General features: G+C 34.1%; 2 protein-coding genes across 3 annotated transcripts in view; both read left to right on the top strand.

Moving 5' to 3' along the window:
* LOC105336028 (alanine--tRNA ligase, cytoplasmic) overlaps positions 1 to 25,515 on the top strand; it is a 609,144-nt gene that overhangs the window by 83,817 nt on the left and 499,812 nt on the right. The gene's annotated exons all lie outside the window — the stretch shown is intronic.
* Positions 12,681 to 17,361, top strand: LOC117680770 (integrase/recombinase xerD homolog). 2 transcript variants are annotated; one of them, XM_066079897.1, is made up of 2 exons: positions 12,681 to 15,210; positions 15,651 to 17,361. In XM_066079897.1, the coding sequence occupies exons 1-2, from the start codon at positions 12,795 to 12,797 to the stop codon at positions 16,661 to 16,663; spliced, it is 3,429 nt and encodes a 1,142-aa protein (XP_065935969.1). In that variant the 5' UTR covers positions 12,681 to 12,794; the 3' UTR covers positions 16,664 to 17,361. The 2 variants fall into 2 exon arrangements, with proteins under 2 accessions (XP_065935969.1, XP_065935970.1); XM_066079898.1 differs by lacking the exon at positions 12,681 to 15,210 and having other exon boundaries at positions 15,258 to 17,361.

Genomic DNA, 25,515 nt, shown 5'->3' with positions numbered 1-25,515 from the left:
TCATAAAGTAGAACCCTTGCTCAGCTTTTTTGAAAGCAAAAATATAAAAAGTTTTAGTAAGTTTCCGTTGCGGAAACCCTTTGTTAACAATATGTATCCCAAACATATATGGAGATTAAAACTATGCAGAAACTTTAAGTTTCAATAAGTTTCCGTTGATGAAACCATTTGGATTCGTGGACAGCCTAAGTTTCAGCACTGCGGAAACTTAATGAAACTTGAAGTTTCCGTGTTGAAACCTGTCAGAAACTTAAAGTAACCTTAAGTTTCCACAGAGTTTCCAAAGGGTTTCCGCAGCGCTGAAACCAGATATTTCACCCAGTGCATAATATCGTTATTACGAAAATACAATGTATTTCATAGATGCAAGCTTGTTACATACATGTATATATTCTCATTATGCTTCTATTATCATTACTAGTATTTTTTTTTTACAGTGAACTGACATTGAATGTATTAAATGATACACTATGACACTTAAGGTATGAAACAGACAAAATCATAGCACAGTGACATTTTTAAAAATATAGCAAAAAGACAAATACATAGCAAAAACATAAAAATATTTACCTATTAGAAAGTGTAATGCCTTCTGGATATTGGGATGATTTGTTACACTTTTGGTTATTTACAAATGTTAGATTTTCTCGGGATTAGTTTTCTTCATTTAGTATTCATTTTCATTTTCTTCTCTTCCTTGTCATCTCTAAGGTCTACTTGGTCATACAACGCCATTGTAGAACAGAAGCGCACCTGTCTTTCTTGTTTTCCATTTTTAAATCTTTCCGTTCTAACGCTTCTGTTAACGAGTGATATTTCATCGTCAATATCATTATCATCTTTATTCCAATGTTTTGCCCGGTTAAAGATAGGTTTAATTCGGATTTTGATTTTACCCTGAATTCTATCATTTTAATTTGTTATATAGAGCGTACGAGTTTCAATTATCATGAAGCCCAGAAAAGGTCTGTGACATCACCGAAATCAAAGCGTTGAACAAATGAATGAATAAAAGAACAAAAACACTACGAATATTGTTTGTGCAAGCCACGATATCCTAGCCTGATTTAGCATGCATATGTCATTTAGACCTACTCCTAATTTAGTTAAACATCGCTAATAGGGAACTTTCAAAGCTATCAAAGTCTTCTACTACATCATATTCATGCCATGGAAAAGCATTAACATAATTGTCGTGAACGAAATCAACAGACAACAAAAAAACAGATGCAAAGGGAACAAAAACCCGAATTTATCATGTATGTAAAAGAAACGATTTCTTTCCAAAAGGAGAGAAATAAAGCATAAAATACCAGCTAGATATGAATGCAAATACTAAATGATAGTCCCAATGAATTTTGAGAGGAAAGAGAATGGATTCTACTAATGCACATGTGAGATGTCAACAGTAAACACACAATGTAGTCTAAATTATGCAAAATTATTCCGGAATTGTAATAACTTCTATGTTCTGCTTTACAACATCTGACAAATTCTTTGAAAAACAAACAAAAGAGAAAATGGTAAGTTATTCCGCCCATCAAAAAAATCAACAATTTTATATAAACTATTGCTGTAGAAAATTTTCCAACATCAAACGAAATCAATGTCTCATTGTTCTGGGAAAGAAAATAATGCCTCGTTTTTTCAACTCTCATTGTTGTTAAAAACACATAAAAATATATATGAAGAAACATCCACAAAATGAGGATTTTCTGGTAGGCGCGCTGTTTTTTATCCATAATTAATTTTACTAATTTTTGATTCAGGATTTGATTGCTTATTTATGAATACATTTTGAATACAAAATACTCTCTGAAATTTGATTTTCCGTTTTTGACATTCCAACTTCTCTGTTTGGCTAATCAATCGATAAAATTCAGTTACATCGTACCTCTTGATGTCAAAGAGACCATCTTTTATGTTAAAGGAGCAGTAGACACCTTTAATATTGGTCAAATAATTAAGAACCTCACTGACCCCAAGTTTTGCAGATAATTGGAGTGGTGTCATGCCTGATTTGTTTTGTTTTCCCAGAAAAAAATATCTGTCACTTTCATAAACTTTAAAATTCTCTTAATGTTCGGTACATTTATTCCAGATGAATGCGAATATGCGCTCAATATGCTGCATTTGATCAGAATGAGTATCTGCGTATTTAACAGTCTGTTGGAATTCCCATGGGTACCAATTGTGCCCCATTATTAACAGACCTCTTTTTGTATTCTTATGAGGAAGAATTTTTTCGAAAACTTGTACGTGAAAAAAATAGATCACTCGCTGTGGCCTTCAAGTCAACATTCAGGTATATCGACGACGTATTAACAATTAACAATTGTTATTTCCATACTTACGTCGACTTTGATATATCCCAGTGAACTTGAAATAAAAGGTACCACGGAGTCTGCGTCATCTGTTTCATATTTGAATATTTTACTGGAGATAGACATTGATGGTAACCTAAAAACAAAACTTTATGATAAACGAGATGACTTTAATTCTTCTATAGTCAACTTTCCCATACCACGACCTTGTCAGCAAATACAATCTTCCACTGGGTCGCATGCTGACTAACGTTTTTCATACTAATTGTTAGGCCATAATAAAGCACCCAATTGCCAACGCACTTTTCAACGTTTTTTCCCGATTACGACAAGGAGCACACGGCGGGTGTGACCGGTCAGCAGAAGGTGTTCACTCCTCCTAGGCACCTGATCCTACCTCTATCTTTTTAGAGGTTCTTCTTGCTCTGCTTTGAACTTGTATTTTGATTTATGGATTTTCGAGATGGTTGACAGTTTGTTATTGTCATTTTTCGTTAAGGAGTGAAACACAGTATCACCTTCCTGGTTTTAGTTGGAATAGTATGTGTAGCATCATGTTTAAATAGTATGTTTACATGTAAAACTTTAAATTTTTGCTACTACAAGCAAGGGCAGCAGCGCTGAATGATAGCTGTCTTATTTTAAAAAATCTTATTTTTGAATTTTATAAATATTGCTTGCATGCAAAGCAACCCTTGTGTTTTGTCATTTCCCAGTAGCAATATTCAAAATTTCATCAACGGCGTTATACCCGTTGATTTTTGCAACGTGCTTGCATGTCCACTATTCAGAGGAGACCTGATGCGACCAGTAAAACGTATGCGGCGAATGCGAGGGCTCGTGCAACGTAAGCGAGGGCTCGTGCAACGTATGCGAGAACTCGTGCGAAGCTCAAAAATTTCGATCGCAAAGTGGTGTAAAGTGGTCGTGCGCCAATTGTGAAAGAAGCTTAAGGAAATTTCATTTATCTTAAGGTGGAATAACACAACTGGAAAAAGTCACTCAAACTAGAGCAGAGCTCCACGAGTAGGTCTTCCGTTGTTGCGGTGAGTTGAAAATGTATGTGATATGGTGTCAATAAATTATAATGACTAAACTTTCAGTTCTGCTTTTGTTATAAAAATGTGTTTGAAATGTGATTGAAAGCCTGTATATAAAACGTGTTTTGAAAAAGAAAGAAAGAAAATGTTTTAGGAAAACTATCTGTCGAACACAGTTTATGTAATCGTTTCAAACATTTTTTAAAAAATGAGATGTTTAATGGCGAGTTAATTTTTCAGAGGGTAGCAAGCATTGTTACATGTACTCATGATTCATGTCAGGAATTGTGTTTTTGGGGAGTTGATTTTAATCATCTCTCCTATGCAGTTACTCTAGCAAACCGAAACTGAAACTGTGTTTGCACCTAAGCACAAATCATCGCCGCTGACAAGACTTCGTTCTTGAAAATAATCGATGAATTCGATGTTATATACGCTGAAGCATTTTTTAAAGGAAACTTATTTATAAATACCTTGGAAATAGTCAGATTTTTAATGGTACGAACAATTAGAAGTTTTTTGTAGTCGTGTGTATTCCTACGCCAGAGTTCAATATATAGTTTCGTTCAACCATCGGATGTCTCCTTACATCTCCGGCAAGTAGAGAGTCAGTCTATATTTAGAGGTCGCATCATCAAGCTATCACGTGACCTGGTATCTCTTACTTGTCGGAGATTAATGGAGACAGCCGAGCATCTGGTTGAACGAGACTAGAGTTCATTATTGGTTGGATCCATACAATTTTTTGAAATATTTGGAATACCAAAACACAGTTTGATGAAATCAATTCTATTTCAAAATATAACACAACATGATTCATTAGAGGTTTTCTCGAAATTCTTGTCGGAAAAGTCAGAGAAATCATATTATAAAAATGTGCATAATTCAAATGCAGATTATAAACTACTTGCCAAGCAAACTAGCATATCGTTGATTTTAAAATAAATTATATTCGTTAAAATCAAATCCCGTCAGTACATCAGTACTTTGATTTAACAACCGAACCCGCCTACAAAACACGTAATCTTTTCTCTAAGATAACTTCTTTATTTAAAAATATTTCTGAATTTTTTAAAACTATGTGCAAGTTTAGTATTGTTGCGTGATGACAAAATTTACAGACCCTGAAACGTACTACTACACCAAAAACGTGCGACTTACGTGCGAGAAGCGTTTCGTGTAGACCGTTTAGCGTTTCGGGCAAAGCGTGTAAATCGTTTCGGGCAAAGCGTGCGAGAACAGCGTGAAACATTCATCAGATTTCATTCGGAACTCTCTGACAATTTAATTGTTTCAAAATGGCGCCCGTGTTTTACATTACTTTAAACTGTTTGTGATTGGCAAAACTCTTTTGTACATGTAGGTATTTTCATGAAAAAAAATCTACAAGAAATGATGAAGCTTTTAATAGGCATTTCCTCCAGAAAAGTTGTTACAAAATGTACGTAGTGTTTTGACTGACTTTTGTCCAATCAGATTGTAGAAGGCGGAGTTGAGACAATACTGGTCGTGACTTAATGAGAGAGAGAGAGAGAGAGTTAACTGGTTAATGGAGTAAATTATAGATGACGCAGATGAGTGAACTATCTATCAACAATAGTTATCGTATAAAGTGACAAATCACGGTCTATAGTATGTCCCAAGTTATTGCTCCATCAATTTTTGATGATTTTTAATAAAAATACACATACATGTACCTGTGAAAGAAACACAACTGAAATTGATGAAAGGGAATATATCCAAGATATCTTTATTGAACAATTTTCACTCATAAAATTTCACAGGAACGAAAACAATTTTCTTACGGATATTTATAATGCGAAATGTTTACATCTTTTCTTCATTCGGAAGTAATCGGGATACCTCGCGCAATTTTTTAACGTTTTCATCCGGGCTTATTAATGGCTGATGCAATGCAAAATCCCCGTAGCCTTTCAATATTGGGATGTGTATTGAAACCTGAAGCGGTAGAGGGGGCGTTTCAACACATAATCTGGACATTTTTCATATACATGTAAGTGGATGAACGTAGTTTGAGCACTAAGGTATTTACTATTATTGAAATATCAAGCAAAAAGTGGTGGAAGAAAAAACTCGGGACATAATATAGTATGTCTTATAAATTTATGAAACCTTGAAGTGTTTTGAAATTCTTTAACCAGGGAACAACGATGTCTATATATAGATCAGTAATAGGATAAGGTAATGTCAAACATCGAAGACTGTACGAATATTTAAGAGACTGTTTTTATTACAAGTGTTACCGTTAATAATCAAATCAAAGTTTGACGAATCTTTCTGGAATTAAACATAGGTTGTAAATTTACTTTGTATAAAAACTTTCTTCATGGTTACTCAGTGTGAAACATTCTTTACCTTAGACGTTTTACTTTTCCACTAAGCATCCGCCTTCGTTGCCTTTCCTTTACACTACATCTAAATTCATCATATTCATAAGTGATCATTCGTTCGCATTTCAAAATATTTAATGTCCGTATTCTCGGACACCATGCTAGGAAATTTAGTTGGATATAAGCTACGTCATTCTTATCCATGTGCATGTTGTCGACGGCGCGCGGCCGAAGAAATTTTCACAATCGTTCTTTAAAACGCTTTAAAGTTATACAATATAGGATATACATGAAATTTTTATATACAGACTTTAATTAATTTGTTTGCAAGTTTATAACTAATGATTATTCCTTTATCGGCACCACTTATAATTTACTCAATTCACTCTCTCTCTTTTCTTTCTCTCATTCAAGTCACGAGGGGCAATTTCTTAACTCCGCCCAGCTACGATCTGATTGGACAAGGGTCAGTCAAAACATTAGGTATAAACTTTTCTGGAGTAAACCCCTATAAACGCTTCAATGTACTTCGCTGTAACTTAAACGATCATGTTTTGATAAGCATATATTTTTTTTTATTTATTTACATCGATAACTCTTACTGAGACCATTCGACTTTGTACAAGCAGCACACATAACCTCGGACATCGGGTGTCTCCTGCACCTGGCTGGACCTGTCAATCATACTCTGTGTATTTGTTTTCATTGGATGGTCAAGCGTCTCTTTTTTTTTGTCAATAGCCAATGGAAAATTAATGACTTCAAGGTAATCGGAATCAGTATTTGATGAAGCATACAATTTAAATTACAAAAAATTTATTAATTATCTGAAAATTATTTAAACCACTGTTAACGGAAAACAAATAGTCTTAGAAGTAATTAACACACAGGGATTTGCCTACAATGTACACAGTCATGCAATTACTAGTAATTATTATGGGAATCTTTACGCATGGTATATAATTCGAACAGATTATAATAATCTATACACTGTACGCCGTTACACATGTACGAAGCGCCGGTAATATATACGAATATTGAGTCAAAAAATTAAATCATTTTTAGGCGGAAGCGCCTATTGCAATTGCTTTCATGACCTCCTAAGCCAAAGGTCAAATTCCTGCCCTTTTTCATGGTAAATCTATCGGATGTTATTTAAACTAAGGGCATGCAACTCTTTACCCCCCCCCCCACCCCCCACCGTTCGACCCCCGTTTAAACATCGTTTTTGATAATAGAACTTTGGTATGTCTCTAGATTTTTACTTTATCGTTTTTAATTATCCATTGAAAATGTCTAACAGCAAAGATAGCAAGTGGCAGATATATGAGTTTACGTTTTTTATAGTACAGGAACGAACGATAACTCTTGCGATGGTATGCGACATAAACAAAGGATAACCACGAAGTCTGATTCCTGTAGATGAAATTGCGAGTGAAAAAATATAGTTCAGTTTGAAAATGCGTGTTTATGAGTACAGAAGGTAAAATTAATAGGGAAACAGGTAATGAATGTGTTTTGTTTTTTTAAAACACAACGGTGTGTATAATTCTATTTAAAAAAGATTATTAGAATGATACCATGCCTATAAATCATTTGTAAACATACCAAAGTTTCGCGTAGTAATCTCAGACAATACTGCATATGCAGTGTAAAATTGTTGTCAACAAACCCACGTTGAGAACAAATGGCCGAGTAATTACGATTGAATAACTGTTGACTGCCCATCTTCGACATACGTAAGGTAAGTTAGGTAACTTATGTGTTATTTCTCATTGTATAAACGTTTGCTTCATCATTTTAGATTTTCAAGTTCAAATAATGGTGATGACGTTTTCTTGATCGAGGAGCTGACCTAAGTACATTCTTAATCCGAAATTCCTCTGACTCTAAACTCCACTCGTATATTGTGACGTGCGGGGGAGACATGTCACAATATAAAAGCGGGGGTTAGAATCAGAGAAATCTCGGATAAGTACATAAATTTTATGCCAGAAATTATATTGTTTGTGTTAGGCATTCATCGATAATTCTGAAATGTCGGTCTATAGTTATGCATGAATACTGTACAGGGCGAGGCGTATAAGATTTCTTTAAAGATTAAAATTTAGCACAATGGAATCGCATATAACGGAAGATAACGTTTCTTTTTTTTTAAACCTTTAATATTTTGTGACATATTTGCAGATCTATATGTTCATATGGTGATTTTATAATACGTTATGTACTGCACTGTATGATATAGGGTCCATTCATTTTGCTTACAAAAAATTACAATATTCAGCTTGGTTTTAAAATGACTCCTGAATAATGCAAATGGATTTTCTCTAATAATATCTCAAATACAGCTTTTAAGTATCATACAAGATGCAGTTGATTGGTTGAAATAATAAATATTCCAGATAGGCTATTATAAAGATATTTAATTGAACATTTAAAAAAATGATTTTTCCTTTTGCCTACTGTATTCACTTGTATCTTAGAATTACGTTATCATTACTCTATAATGAAAGTGACTAAAATTTCCTATGTAAAATTTCTTTCCATCATAATTTTTATGATAATTTTGATGACTGCATTTTTTTTTAAATTTTAAAATTTTCAATTCATGATAACTTAGACTATATACCAGATGTCTTTGATCTACCGTGTTCATGATTAATTGCAATTCCAAAAAGACTCAATTATATACCTGACAATGATTATAGATAATAACCTAACATATATCTATTTGTTCTATATGTATGTTCTTTCAGATGAATGTCAAGAACCTGATTAACATTAACTGTCGAGAGGAGACAATGAGAGCCCAACGTCATTTTTCATCTCTGATGAAGGGGAGAGTTGATAAATTTGGGCGCCTAGCAAAATTCAAGCAAAATAAAGAAAAAAGACGGATGCTATAAAAGCGGTGTTGGCTTCCCAGTTCACCACTTTTAAAGAGGGACAAACATTGCATTTTGCAATTTCTAAATGGAAGCAGGGTATCTTAAATATGCTGGAATCCTCATCTTAATGGCCTTAACACCATTTTCAAGGTTAGTAAATACAACTAAATTTAATTACGATTTCCCCGTGGTTTTGTTGTATAATAAGTATGAACTAATTATACCCATGCTCGGAAGGAGAGGGGGTATATTGTTTTACCCTTGTGTGTCTGTTTGTCTATAACACAAATTTTGTCAAAGATGTCTCAGCAACAATTTGCAGATGCTTGAAATTTTAACTCAATCTTTGTTAAGGCATGCCATACGGTAGGATTCATTTTTCAAAATATTTGATGTCAACTTCCCGTTTATTAATACATGTAATGTTAACTATGCTTTTTGTCTTTGGAAGTCTATGTTCTGTAAAGGGGGAAGTTCTCTTGAAGATTCCATTAGTAATAAAATTAAAAACTTAAGGTGGGCCGCGGGTTTGCTTTCGTCATCAAATTCTGTACTCAAATTTGACAATTCGACTGGCTGTTTTGTGCACATTTGTTTATGACGTCATTAAAAAACATTTCAAGGTTTCCCGCTTGACATTTTCTAACGTCAAATGCTCTTAGTTATATTAAAGTAATTCGATTTATGTCTATATTGTAAATACTAAAGTAGTAATTCAGACAAAGTTCTTAGTTTTCATATAAGAATCGTACGTTGGAAATGCAGATTAGAAGCAATACATCATAACTACGTAGATTATTAGCAAGAATTGGAGCGTTACTTTTTTATACTCTACATGTATGTGAAATTGTACACAAAAGCTAAGAAATGACAGTCATGTGGTCGCAAAGGAGAGAGAGAGAGAGAGAGAGAGAGAGAGAGAGAGAGAGAGAGAGAGAGAGAGAGTCTGTAAAATTGTTTTAAGTCCGTAATAATCCTTAAAAAGAAAAAAATTACAAGCATCTATTTTGACCGAAAAAGGGAGGAGCAAAGCCCGGAAATGAAATTTTTTGTGTAGATTTTGCCAAAATAAAATTCCATATCTTACAAATATCATCTGTTTTCTAGATTTGAGACTATTCGCATATATTTACATTAACATTTAACATAATATTTGACAAAGAAAATGTGAAAATTGGGAACCTATTCATAAATTTGGTACCACCCTTTCCTCTAGATTTTAGATATAAAAAAAATACTATGCTCTGCATTCTCTGATTTAGAATAAGAAGGCAAAGGTGGGCTTTTTAATTTAATATTCTTAATAGCAACTAAACAAATATTTTTAATTGTTTAAAATGAAGTCTTTATAATACAAAAGTAAAATTAAGAATTATTGATTTTTACAGGCCAATGCTAACCGGGGTACACGGGAGGCCTTATAACATCGAATTCATAATAAAAATATGCTCTCTCTTTTTTTATCTCTGTAATATTTTCATAACCCCCAAAATTGCTTTTTTCAGAAATGTAAGCTTTTAGTTTAAGCTTAAGAAGTCTAAATTTGATTTTTAAGTGATGTTCTCACTAAATAAGAGGAACGGGTTAAAAATAAAAGACGTCGGACTCACGACGTCAAATACGAAAATACGGTAATTTTCGGTAAAATTATCAAAAATAAAGATAAAATAGCAAAAAATCTAGCGAGAACACATATCCTTTTTTTTTTACATAAATTTATTTTAAATCACTTTTTCTTTACGCACAGAAACAGTTGATAAATTTGTCTAAACTGGGTAAAAGTTACTTGCAATTTCTCAAAATAACTCCATCTCGAAAAATGCTTATTTTCCTATGTATTCATTAGAAAGGCGTCAAAACAGCACCATCAACAATACCAAGTTCAAGACGGCACTGCATAAAAACAGCGTAGACAAATTTGATAAATATTTTATGTAATGAACTGTAAATCCTACAGAACGATTTGACAAATTTTCAGGGTATGTTTTCTCATGAGATTTTTTATGGGGTAAACCCGCGACCCACCTTAAAAGTTAAAACTTTAAATGTCTTCAGTACTGGACACCTGTGATTTGACAGTATAACATCGAGCAATTGTAAAGGACACATATTTGTACATTATTGAATATCAATCTATAGCTATCCATTAATTACTGGACTTTTACATTGTATTGTAATTCTCAACATTTGCATATATGTTTGATCTTTGTAAAATATGTTTGGTGTACATTACAGTAAGTAAATACATTCTTTCTAAGTTTTAAACATTTGTCAACAAAATGCATGAACTGCAATCTGAGGATCATTTAGAGGTCTGCAATTCTCCACATATAAAATGACTTTGAAATCATCCTGTTATTGTTAAACTTGAGAATATATTAAGAAAACTTCAAAATCTCTTTATTGATTACCTTTTTTACTACACATTGTTCAGATATTTTGTATATTATTCTATAAAGCTGATTTCTCAATGACTATTGCTTCTCGGGTAAGCAAAGTGACACACAGACTACATGTACTTGATTGTTTAAAATACTGTCATCAAGTGATGTACAAATGTAACTTCTTAATTTTGGTGAAATATTATTGTAAAGAATAAAATAATACAGTTTCAGAAGTTCCGTTTTCTAAATTCTAATACTATATTATTTTTTCATCATTTTGATGTCAAAATTAACATTTTTAATAAATCGGCATAATAATTGAAAATGCATACCTGTAATTTCAGCTTGCATATCAGTATGAACTGTTATACGAATGTACTTAACAAAATAAATGTTTTGATGTTTAAATTGCTTTTCTCATTTAATCTTTTTTAAGGCATAATCCAGACTAATCTGGTGCAGTAACTGAGTATATCCACATGTACTACATGTATATACCTTAATTGACATATTAGAATAGTGTTTTCTGTTATCAAACTTATCAAACTAATTCTTAAGGAGAAAATAGTAATAATAACACTATGACATTGACAACTTGCAATCATGCTTCCGCCTATCAGTACTTTTAGTACTTTGATTATTTCTTGTTCTTTTCAATACGATGTGAATTTACTTTCAGAAAAAAATTACGAATGTGACTAATTTAATTTTAAATATTTTTCAACATTATCAATGTAAATAATATCAGGTGTATTTACTGTTTGTGTTTTTACATCGTAATCTCTGAAACCAATAAAAATACTAATGTTAGCAGAAAAATCAAATCCCGCCGAATACTGAAAAACCGATTTTAGTTTGCAATCATACGGATTTTATTTTTGGTATTGACTATTGAGTTATGGTAACTTTTTTTCTGGATGATTTGATTATTTATTATTTTATGTAAAAGCACAATTTCAACTGTAACTCAATTATATAACAATTGATGACCTGGGCCTATATATGTTCAGAGCTGCAAGTGTGTGCGCTGAAGCGACACAAGATTCTCGGTCGCACGTGGCGATTGAATTTACACAGACTGACCGAATAAACAAACGGGTTGGAAAGTGAAACAAAATGTTACACATGAAAAGAAGCCACCAAAATGATTTTCGATAGATCTTGACAATTACAAAAATCCAGCGCGAGCTCCTGTCAGCGGGACGGGAGGGGGGGGGCAGCAATGAGTTTGCTTCTACAAAGAAACGAACGACCATGTAGAAAAACTACAGAAGTGATTAATATGTGACCGATAGAATCTAATCTAAAATTGTTTAAAATTCATGTGAAATTTTTTTTTAAAAAATCATCGAATGCCTCAATTCAGGACATTTTTTTTATCGTGCTAGCACCTACCGCAAACATGTTACATGGAACTTTGATTATAATTTGATTTTTAAACTACCTTGTACGCTATCTATAAATCAATGCTTAATCAACTGTACAAGTTTAATGAATTTATCTTTTCATCTTAAACGAATATACTAGTTGAAAACATAATAAAATATAGTTGTGTCCGTGCAAAATATGAAACATGAACGCGTGATAAGGTACATGTAGAAGAACACGAACCGACCGCGGATTACTTGTCCACTCGCGCCGGTGTAATGAAGAATAATGACCCCCGTAGAATAATGACCCCCCTAGCTGAAGAGTAATTAATATTTTCCGCGGTACGGAGATTAGCGGAAAATAATTGTCTTGTTGATTCGAGTAGAAAATTGTATCCAATGAAATTCATAGTTACGAGTCACGTGGTGACGAGTGTATGATTGGTGTTCGAATAGCACGAGAAATCAGTTCTAGCCCGTCTTCTTACAAAGACGCATCTATCATGGACGAATACGGGGATGCCGGTATAAGTTCCGAGGTTCAGCAAATAATTAGCTCCGAAGTTAAAAAAGCAGTGGAATCGTCCCAAAATCAAATTTTAAGCAGCATGAAGACTCTGATAGACAGCAATTTCAAGAATTTTCAATCGTCTATGGAAACAACACAGAAGGAACTCTCGTCATCGCAGTTAGCGAAAATAGAGGAGAACATTTTTGGCAGTTATAAGTTTAAACGTCATGGAAACGAAGCGCAGTACCGGGGAAACGCACAGGTCATCACTAAGCTGAGGAAAGCAGACGCCAGTTTGGACAGCGCCAACCTTGGCGTTGAAAACATAAACACCGCCCGGACAAAGATTGGTGAAGGTATTGAACTTTTGAATGAGAGACAGAAATTGATAAAAATAGCTGATTCTAGTCCTTTAGGGTGGAAGGTAGTAGCTGAATACCAAGCTAATCCCATCGCTGACGATTCTGACGATGAAAAAAGAATAAACAAGGCGCAAAATAAAGCAGAGAAAAAGGACAAACAACAAAAGGCACAGCGGAAACCAACAAACGACTATTCAAGGCCACACCCATACAAGAAAGACAACTCTAGGTCATCTACGGTCAAGCCAGGGACGTGCTATCGATGCGGGTTTAAAGGTCACTGGGCGAGAGACTGTAGAAGGAAGCTCAACGATTCGGCAGAGATAAGTATTGTTACATGTAATACATTCAGAAATTCAGATAACAATTCAGTTTCAGAACAAAACTATTCGAATTCACGCCTGTCGACGTCGGTCACGGACGAGTGCACTACTAACAAGGTAAGCCCTGTCGGGCATTTAAATAGCTGTTTATCAAGGTGGGTTGAAACAGGTGTGGACAATTACATTAGAGATATAATTTCTCATGGATATAAAATTCCTTTTAAAACAATTCCAGAAAGTGTCGAATTAAAAAACAATAGATCCTCATTAGAAAATGTAGAATTTGTTTCGTCAGAAATCGAGTCTTTGTTGGCAAAAAATTGCATTTCAGAGGTGAGTACTAAGCCAAGTGTGGTCAATCCGCTTACTGTTGCATATAACAGATCAGGTAAGCCTAGGTTAGTCCTAGACTGTAGACATGTGAATTTTCATTTGCATAAATATAGGTATAGATATGAGGACGCTGAAGTAGCGATAGACGTGTTTGATATCGGTGATTTTGTTTTCACATTTGATCTTAAGTCAGCATACCATCATATTTCTATATTTGCAGAACACAGGCAGTATCTGGGCTTTAGCTGGAATATCAATGGTCGGCAAAAGTACTATGTATTCAATGTTCTGCCTTTTGGTTTATCTACAGCTGGTTACATTTTTTCAAAAGTTACTAGGCATTTTGTTAAGTACATGAGGTCCAATAATGTCAAAATTGTCATGTATTTGGATGACGGTTTGGGAGGCAGTTCTTCACAGTCGGACGCTTTTAGAGTCAGTTGTTTTGTCAGGGATGAGTTACAAAAGTTTGGATTTTTGTTAGCTCATGAAAAATGTCAGTGGTTTCCGTCTCAAAACGTGAATTGGTTAGGTTTAGAATGGGATTTTCAGAATGGTTTTGTCAGGGTGTCTCGGGAGAGGATAAGTAGGACAATGTCTTTAGTAAATGATATTTTGATCAAATCAAAGCGTTCAAATATGTTTTGTGTTAGACTTATTGCATGTCTGACGGGTCAGATCATAAGTATGAAAGCTGTTTTTGGAAATGTAGTCCGGATTATGACTAGATTTTTATATTTTTGTGTAGAGACGAGGGCTAGTTGGAATAGCAAAGTATTGTTGTCAGAAAATGCAATTCAGGAAGTTTTGTTTTGGTCAGAAAGCATAAAGTCATTGAACTGTAGCGGTGCATTGTTTAGAAACATTGATTTATCAGAAACGAGAGATTTTGAATTATTCAGTGACGCATCAGATGTAGGTTATGGGGGTTATATTAACCCAACAGTTCAGCGTTCAGACAAGAGCTCCTCACAGCAGGGTGGGGATATAGTCCTACAGAAGGACAGAGTTACTGTGTCTGGTTCTTGGAGCCAGAGGGAATGCAATAAGAGTTCTACTTGGCGAGAATTAGAATCAGTTCATAGAATAATAAACACGCATTCAGATGACTTAAAAGGTTCCTCTCTGGTTGTTTACACTGACAACAAAAATGTGTCTCATGTTTTAGAGGTTGGCAGTAAGAAAGAGAATTTGCAATTAATTGCTTCTGATATTTTTCAGTCATGTAGTTACAACAAAATTACATTAATTCCAAAATGGATCCCGAGATCGGAAAATCAAGAAGCTGATTTGATCAGTAGGCAGACTGATAGAGATGATTGGGGTATTAGAATTTCAGTGTACAATTATTTGTGTGAAAATTATGGTCAGCATGACATTGACGCGTTTGCAACGCATTACAATACAAAGTGTTCAGTATTTTACTCAAAATCTTGGTGTCCTGGTACTAGCGGCATTGACGCATTTAATTTTTCATGGACGGGATCAAATATGTGGCTTGTCCCTCCACCAGTGTTTATTTCAAAAACAATCAAAAAATGTTTGTCAGAAAAAGTGGTAGGGACACTAGTTGTTCCTAGGTGGATTTCAGCTCCTTTTTGGCCTTTGTTACAAAACTGTTCAAGTATTTCAGATTCGTTAGTTTTGCAAAGAACTCATATAATAGAGAAGGGAAGATATAAAAAGGGGGTATTTTGTAATGATCCCCTTCAGTTTGACATGGTCGTTTTCAGATTTAATCATTAGATTATTTTATTTTGACAGACATCGGGATACGACAAAAAATAATTGATGACGTAGCCAGAAGCGGAGCCGGAAATAACGACATTTTGAACGATTTGGCATACAAGATGTCCGACTATATTCTTCAGGGGAAGAGTTTTAACACAACGAAATCTTACCATAGTAGTTTTAAAAGATGGAAAAATTTCATTCAAAAAGAAGGATTTGAGTGTTTACCCGCACAACCTGTTCACGTCGCATTGTATATTACACAATTATTGGATCAAGGTTCATCTTCTCATGTGGTCAATCACGCGATCTATTCTTTAAAGTGGGCTCACGAATTACATGGATTTGCCGATCCTACCAGCAATTCTTATGTCAAGTGTCTACAAGAGGCGGCCAAGCGCATCGCAACTCCCAAAGTAACCAGAAAGGACCCTGTCTCATCTGATATATTGATTCGTTTGTGCAATTTATATATCGAATCTACGGATGTGCTGATCGTAAGAGACTTGGCCATGATTTTGTTGAGTTTTGCCGCTTTTTTGCGTTATGACGAATTAAGTAGCCTAAAATGTTGTGACGTAAAATTTGTTGATGATTATTTATGTGTGTACATTAATAAAAGTAAAACTGACCAATACCGGCAAGGAAACGAGGTGTTGGTCGCAAATGGTTCCACAAGTGCTTGTCCTGTGAAAATGTTGCAAAAATATGTTATGTTGGCAGATATTAATTTGTTATCTTCAGAATTTTTATTTAAGCCAGTTTTCAGATCACATGGTATTGCAAAGTTGATATATAAAAACAAAAAGATTAGTTACACTACTGCAAGGGAAAATATTATTTCCAGGCTCAAAGAGGTCAGTTCTGGTTTAAATTTAGGTTTACATTCGCTTCGATCAGGCGGAGCTACAGCTGCAGTCGGTTCAAATGTAAACGAAAGGTGTATTAAAAGACACGGGCGCTGGAAGTGCGATTCTAGTAAGGACATGTATGTTGTAGATCAGTTAGAAAACCGATTGGCAGTTTCCAGAAAATTGGGGTTATGATTATCATAAAGTTTTTCACATTTTGAATTTGTTATCAAATGTATGTTATATTTTGTTTTTTCCCTGATTCATTTCGTCGCCTCACCCTAACTTTGGTGTTTTTCTATGCATTCTGGGCTAGTCGGCAAATATATATTTGCTTGTCATTTTTGTAAGAATAGATAAGACTTAATATTTTCCGCGGTACGGAGATTAGCGGAAAATAATTGTCTTGTTGATTCGAGTAGAAAATTGTATCCAATGAAATTCATAGTTACGAGTCACGTGGTGACGAGTGTATGATTGGTGTTCGAATAGCACGAGAAATCAGTTCTAGCCCGTCTTCTTACAAAGACGCATCAAATTTACATCAATAAAAAATTACTTTTTATTTTTTATTATACTATAATTTAGAAGCTTAAAAATTTTCATATTTTTGTTGTAAAGTCCCTGCACTACCCTTGAGACGGCGCGCATTTGCGACTTTGACATGGTTTGGGACACAGGTTTCCAGAGATTTTTCTATTTATAAGTTTTTTTATTTCTGGTTTTTTCTGGCCGGTCACGTCGTCGATGAAAGGTTCAAATATTTGTTTAAAAAAGGGTGAGGCAGTGATTTTTTATATTACAGTATATGTACATGATACAATTTTGTATTGTTCAGCTTAAAATAAACTTCCGGCTCCCCCGTATGCATTCTGGGCTAGTCGGCAAATATATATTTGCTTGTCATTTTTGTAAGAATAGATAAGACTTGGATTTTTCTGAAGAAAAAAGACCCAGGGGTTATTTTTCTTTATGTTAAACATGAAGAAAAATGACCCCCCATAAAAAAATGACCCCCCCCCCCCCGTAAACATGAACAGAAATTGGTTACTTCGTATCCAAGATGTGACTTTTAAATTACTTAATGTTTCACTCTGTTCAACTGATTGTGAAGTTATAAACACCGAACTTGTAAATAAATCGCTGTATATATCCGTAGTAAGCACACGCAAAACACTCTGACATTGCCACAAATTGATTGTTAACAGTTACGTTACTTCTCTCGTCGACATACGGCGGGAAATGACGCAAATAAAGAAAAATTCATACACAATGAGGATATTGTGAGACAATTAACGAACAATAATCATGAAAGAATAATTGCTGTAATGATATAAGCAAAATTCATTGGTGAATGAATTGTCAATCGAAGAATGATACATGTATATACATGTATCTTTATGAAAAAGACTAAGGGGCAGGTAACGTAGGAATATGAATACTTCTTATTTACATTTCTTGGGGAAAGTGATTTTTAAAAAAATCATTCTGCGTTAGTTTTGTTTTCTTCTACGTACTACATGAACATCAATATTCTAAACATTTGTTGTAATGTTGTTTTGTGATCATGAATAGACTTGATTCTTTTAGAGCAAATTTGTGAAGAGTACCTGAGTATAGTAAATCTTAATAGATAATAAACACTGATCGATTATAATAAGAAAATATTGTTTCTAAAAGCTTTGATAAGAGGTTAGGGCCCATGTTTATATCCCGCTTGATTTTGATCACACGCTCTTTATTGTATAAAAAGTTACCAATGCTCATACAAACTATTGATGCATTAATCATCTTGATATTAACTAAACTTACTAAAATATGCCGAGGATAAAGTAAAATATACTTTTTGTACGAGTACTCTCAGTACTTTGACGATTTTCCTTATTGGCCGTTAACCTCTACTGGCGTAATGGCTGCTGTCAGTGCCTACTAACTTCAGCTTGGTTATAATGCCTACAGTAACAGTGGAGTAAACTTTTCATAATTTTGGTTTCATCATTAATTCTGGGTGATGAACTTGTATGTACCCAGCAGTTTGTATTGTGGAAATCCTCAATGCAAGTATAATTCATGAACAATATGAAGAATATAGAAGATGCGACGGCGAAGCGCGAAGATGCGAAGACGAAAGTGCTAAGTTGCGAAAGCGAAGAAGTGATACTACTATCGCTTTTTCGCCTTTGCAATTTCGCACTCTCGCCTTCGAATCTTCGCGCTTTCGCCTTTTTAGCTCACCCAGACAAAGTCAATGGGAGCATATGCTATACCCCCGGCGTCGGCGTCCGGAGCTGGTTAAAGTTTTAGTTGCAGCTCCTGTATCTAAGCTATTACTTGTCCTCTCTTCACCAAAATTACATGGATGATGCATCTGGACCTACTTAATCTGGTTCCTAACTTTCAGATGCTGGAGGATGTTAAAGTTTTTGTTGCAGGTGCCCTTTAATAGCAATATCTAAGTTACTGCTAGTCCGTACTTCACCAAACTTGCATGGATGGTGTATTTTATGATACTGATGCACCAAACAGGCTTGAGTGCTGAATAGGTTTTGGATCCTTGAGGAGGTTTAGGTTTTTGAAGCTGGTTAAAGTTTTTGTTGCAGGTGCCCTCTAATGATTATATCTTAGTTACTACTGGTCCTAACTTCATTAAACTTGTATGGATGGTGCGTCTTATGATACCGATGCACCTGGCAGGCCTAAATGCTGAATCTGAACCACAGGTTCGGATGATAGAGGAGGTTACGATTTTAAGAGCTGGTTAAAGTTTTTGAAACAGGTGCCCTCTGATGATGATTTCTTAGTTATTACTTGTCCTAACTTCACCAGACTTCCATGGATGGTGCGTCTTATGATACTGGTGCACTTGACAGGTTTGAATGCTGAGTCTGAGCCATAGGTTTCGGATGCTGGATAATGTTTTTTGGAAAAGGTAACATGTTTAATAGATAATAGTACTATTTCAAACTTGCATAGCTGATTCAACTGTTATATGAATGAATCGCAGAGGTAACTTCAGATGCAGAGCTTGATCTTTATTATTAAGGATGCTCAAAATATATATCTTAGTTATTTCAGGTCTTAACTTCACCCAACCTGAATGGATGGTGTGTCTTATGATACAGATGCACCTGGCAGGCATGGATGCTGAATCAGAGCCATAGATTGGAGATGCTGGAGGAGGTAAAAGTTTGAATTGCTGGTGCCCTCTGATGATGATATCTTAGTTAACTGGTCCTAACTTCACCAATCTTGCATGGGTGGTGCGTCTTATGATACTGTTGCACTTGACAGGCTTGAATGCTGAATCAGAGCCATAGGTTTATGATTCTTGATGAGGTTTAGTTTTTTGGAACAGGTCACCTGTTATAGATGATAGCTTGCATAGTTGATGTAACTATATTATAAATGAAACGCAGAGGTTGCTTGAGATGCAGAGCTTGATCTCCATTATCAAGGATGCTAGAGAAATCTCCTACTTCATTCACACCTGCTTGATAGATAGATGTGGTTGTTGGTAAATGATGTAACATGATTCCTATGATATAGTATTGTATGATTTGAAATACTATTGTTTAATAGGATACAATATAACAAAATATGTTATATTGTAAAACGTTATATGATACGATAAAATATTGTATCAATTTTTATGCCCCACTTTGAAGAAGGGAGGGCATATTGCTCTGCCGCTGTCGGTCTGTCCACTAACAGTTTCCGTTCATTTTCTTCGCAGAGGATGAACATATTCAAATGAAATTTGGTATACAGGTTTATCATGATAATATCTAGGTCAAGTTCGATATTGGGTACGATCGAGCAATTTTCGTCAGAGCTATGGCCCTTGGACGTAGAAAAATTCTAGTTACATGTATTTGCAGTTTTCGCTCATTTTCTTCACAGAGGATAAACATATTGGTATGAAATTGTGTATACAGGTTTTTCATGATAGTATCTAGGTCACGATATTGGGTACGATCGAGCAATTTTCGACAGAGTTATACCCCTTGGACATAGAAAAATTTCCAGTTATTTGCAGTTCATTTTCTTTGTGGATGTTTCCAAGGGAGGGGGGCATAAGTGTTTTACAAACATCTCTTGTTTTTATATTTTATGATATGATATTGTATCATGATATTGTTATGTATAGTATTGATTAATATGATACAATATTGTATAATATTAGATTGTATTATTTATTTATTATTGAATCACATGACAGTATTACATATGACATTGCAATATATAATATTGCATCCTATGTTATTATATTGTATATTCTATGATATTGTATCATACAGTATTTTGTTATGATATTGGTTTCTGTAATATAGAATTATATAACATAAAATTGAAAATATGATATTGTAATACTATAAAATTTCGTATCACACGATATTGTATAATATGATATTGGTTTATATGATATATTATCATATCACATTAAATTGTATTTTATGATATTTTAATATATATTATTGTATCATATGATACAATGTGTATGATATGATTGTATTATATAATATTTTACTTTATCCAATGATATTGTATCTTTTGATATGATACAATGCTGTATCAAATTATATTGTATTATATAAAACAATATTATATTATGTATTAAATATGATACAGTATCATACAATACAATATCATACTATAATATTTACATTCATTTCTTTCCCTCTATTAAATTGCATTGGTTGATTTGAGTGTTATTTACGCACAACACAGAAGACAATATATTATATTGTATAATTAAGCATTGATTCATTATTTTTTGAAAGATGAGGTCTTATAACTGCAACGATGAATGCAAACAAAATTTCATAACGCGCTAGCGCGCATTACACAATTTGTATGCACACCATTGCAGTTATGAGACCACATCTTTAAAAAAATAATGATTCAATGCTTAATTATACAATATAATATCATATGTTTCAATGTTATGATGTATTATTGCAATATGATATTGTTTCATATAATACTATATTGTATTATGTTTTATGATATTCTATTATTTGATCAAATACAATTATAATGTATAACACAATACAATGTCATATCATATGTTATAATATCGTTATAATATGATATCTAACAATTTTGTACGGTATTTTATGGTAGTATATGATATATATTGTAAGTATGATAGGATTCAATTTTAATTATTTATTATTGTGTTGATTTACATATGAACATATGATTATCATACAATTTTTTAACAGATGATATACGATATTGTGTCAAAACAGAATCCATGAATATCCAAGATCATAAAGGATGGTTTTCATATAATATGATAAAGGTGGTCTCATAAAGGTGATGCCTCATAAAGGTGATGCCTTGTCTCGGTGAGCTTTGTAGTCTGTGATTACCTATGTTTTATAATTGCGGAGCTCTCCATCGTTTAAAGGGTTCCGAGGCATATTTTGGAATTTTTTTTTATAAAATTAATAAGATTAAATTATCCAGAGGGATAGGGTCCGGACTCCCTCTCTCGATTTACTGCGTAAAATTATTAATATTGAATTTGCCAGAGGGCGGACAGGGGGCACTCTATATGCATATAGAAGTGCATATGTGTACACATTATGGCGGACATTAAATTTTGTGTGGAGTAGATAATGATTAGGCATAGCCATTATTGGTAAACATATATGTTACATGTACACATTAAAATATTTGTACACATTCATAGTAAGCGCGATGGCCTAGTGCATTCGTACCAATAATAGCCTGGATTGATCGGAAAACCTTTGCGAGTACGGCGCCTGTATTAAATTCTATGTAATCGACCTAGACTTGCTGAATGCAATAAAAAAAGGCGAAGGCGAAAGTGCGAAGATGCGAAGGCCAGGGTGCAAAGTTGGGAAGGAGCGACAGAAGTATCGCTCCTTCCACTTCGCACTTTAGGCATCACATCTTCGCGCTTCGTCGTTGCATCTTTGCACTTTTGCTCCTTTGCCTTCGCACTATCGCCTTTGCAATTTAGGTCGAAGTGGCCCTATCGGAACACCATATATAGATATATGTAAATGTAATTGTTAAGATGACAACCATAACCCTATGCAATACGTCAATATCTTGTTATAACGGAAGGATTTTTATTTTCTAAGATATACCCCTTCTTTCACATAAGTTTATTTGAATATGAATTATAATTTCTGTTACTTTCTCTAAACTGCAGCAGTAAAAATTACAATACAGTAAAACACGCTTATAACGAAGTCCCAGGGACGGCCAATTCGTTATAAGCGTAATTCGTTATATCCGTCAAGTTTACAACATGAAATAGAGACTTGGGGAATGAAATTCATTATAAGCGTGTTCGCTATAACCGTGTTTTACTGTAGTGTAAAGACTATTTCACAAATAATCAAAAAATATACTGAAAACTTTAATCTACAAGGGGGTCTTTATTCTACAGGGGTCACTTTTCTTCATGTGGAGTGTGCTCATTTTTATGAAAATGATACTTATTTTTCAGGCAAAGGGGTCATTTTTCTACGTAGAATAATGACAGGGGGTCATTTTTCTGCGTAGAATAATGACCGGGGGGTCATTATTCTACGTAGAAAAATGACCCCCGTTCATTATTCTACGGGGGTCATTATTCTTCATTACACCGGTTCTCCTCAGCCATGTGGAGATGATCACCATTTAAAGCTTTACTATTTGTGTGTGTGTGGGGGGGGGGGGGGGGTGATTTAAAACATTATTTGTACAGTTCTTAAAATATTTTACATAAACAAATTTAACGAACCATTAATTTATGTCTTACGATGTGTACGATTTGGAGTAATATCGCTCATTAATATTCATTTACACTCAAATGTTCAATTGAATAAATACAAGATGGAGTTCCCGTTTTTACGGCTATATTAACTCAAACACGTTCATATGCATGTAAGTGTGCGTCGCGGTGTGAGAATCTTGTCTATTAAATAACCGCTTAATTACCGCTAGGTAGTGCAGCCGTGGCTGATCTCATCGGCCGTGGGCGAAGGATATATTACGTAAAGGTACATGTACAACGCACAGACAGACAGAGCTCAGAACCCAGGAAGATTTGAAAAGTTTGCAGTATAATGACCATACTCTATCAAATAGAAGTTATTTATTTTAAACTTAAAACCCACAATTGATCTGTGTCTATTATTGCTTTAGATTGAGAATGACATTGCCTTTATTAATTAACTGAACGATTTCTTAACTGACACCCAATCTTTTAATCCATAAAAAATTATGTGTAATCAAAACGAAACCAATTCTTGAGTTCGCGTCTAAATAAACTCATACATGTATATGAGAGACACAGCTCTCGTGTATTAGATAATCGCTGACCGCTAGGTAGTCCAGCCGCGAACATGGTGACCGATTTTCTCGGCCGCGGGCGAGGGAGAACTTACGTAATGATACACATACACACAGCTCTGATTCAAGGTAGATTTTAAATGCATGGAGTTAATAAATAAAATGTAATGCATAGAGTTTTTTAATTCCATATTTTGTGGTTTACTAGAAAAGAAAAAGAATGTTTTGTTTTCCAATTGCCGTTTTTAATGATTGTGCACTATAAGAACTTAACAACAATGACTTAAACTCCTAAAAAAAAGCATGTACTCCAACAAAAAAAAATATTCTTATAAATTATTGCCTCCTGTATAAACCAGCATACTTTCTGCGGCAAATTTATGCCAGTTGTACGCACAAAGACTTTCGTTTACATGTCAACATGAAAAGCTTTTTACACTCATACTACACAAATCAATTACAAAATAATATTGTTACGACCTTTATGAGATCCCAACAAACAACTTTTCCAGCGACAGCCATATCAAAATCCTAATCGTTTTTGAGTTATTAAGCAAAAACTTTTAGGGGCTATTGGCCCTTAATTGAAGGGGCCAGCCCTTTTTTATTGGTGTCAAATGAAAGCCCTTGATATTCTGCACAACTTTTATTCTTCATTTTTAACAAATTATTTTTCGTTTAAAAGATATAAAGGAAAATATGTCTAATTTTTTGCAATTTTTTGAATCCTGTTTTTTGACCCACTACCTTTTTCTAAATAAGGAACGTAATCGAAAAACAAAAACTGATGTGCACCACTACAATGTCTCTGCTATTCAAATTCTTTGGATTCCTATTCCCTGCTATCATAGTCTCGGAGCCTTTGTCTGGAAACAAAAGGCCCTAAAAAATTTTAAAAGGGGAATAACTTTTTAACGAAAAGGGAATTCTAAATTTTATGAATTGCTTAAGATAGTGTTTTGTAAAGTACATTAGCCCTGAAAATTTGAGCAAAAGCAGTTCAGAAATGAGCATGATATGAAGCCTCAAAGTTCGCGTCTAGGAAACAAAAAAAAAAGAAAAATAAGAAAAATCTTAACCCGCACAATAATAGAAAGGTCTTCCGTTTCCAACGGAAGACCTTAATTAACTGTAAATTATTTGATTATGAAAGAAATAATAATATTTAAACTATACATATGTCAAATAAGCGAACAATTTGCAAATTGGGGATAAAAAATGAATATCTAAAAAAAATCAATTCAGTAAGTAACAACAAAAGCCCCTGCGGGGTTCGAACTCGGTATGTATATACGGATCACAAGCCCGACACTTTATGCACACCCCTGGGAATGTTATTGTCATTTAAATTTTAGACCACGTGTTTTTATTTGACCCTTTCAGTTTCGCAGTAAAAATCATGCCTTTTGTTCATAGTCTATTTCAGAGAATCTAGGTATTTGTAGTCAAATATAAAATCTAGATGTTAATTGATTTTAAACTTTATCTTCATTAATTGGTAGATAAAATGTGTTCTAGAAATAAATGTGACAATACAAATTTTTTTTCTGCTGTTGCAACAATTAACATGCTTAGAAGAGACCCCCTAAGGGTTTATTTTCGATCCGCTCCTCACCTAGTAATAGCATCAATAGTGAAACAGACTATACTATTTTATGCAGAATGTTCCTTGAAAAAGTCTCGATATACTAAGTTTTTATATACAAAACAGACAACCTTTATTTTTTTTAAAA

Source organism: Magallana gigas, chromosome 3 (assembly GCF_963853765.1).
Source record: "Magallana gigas chromosome 3, xbMagGiga1.1, whole genome shotgun sequence".
NCBI lineage: Eukaryota > Metazoa > Mollusca > Bivalvia > Ostreida > Ostreidae > Magallana > Magallana gigas.
The sequence above is the reverse complement of the archived record's forward strand: the minus strand, read 5'-3'. Positions and strand labels throughout refer to the sequence as shown.

Excerpts from the sequence above, each read along its gene's own strand:
- LOC117680770 (XM_066079897.1), top strand. The coding sequence starts at position 12,795 with ATGATTGGTGTTCGAATAGCACGAGAAATCAGTTCTAGCCCGTCTTCT. Across the intron at positions 15,211-15,650 it reads GACTGATAGAGATGATTGGG|ACATCGGGATACGACAAAAA; the intron begins GTATTAGAATTT and ends TTATTTTGACAG.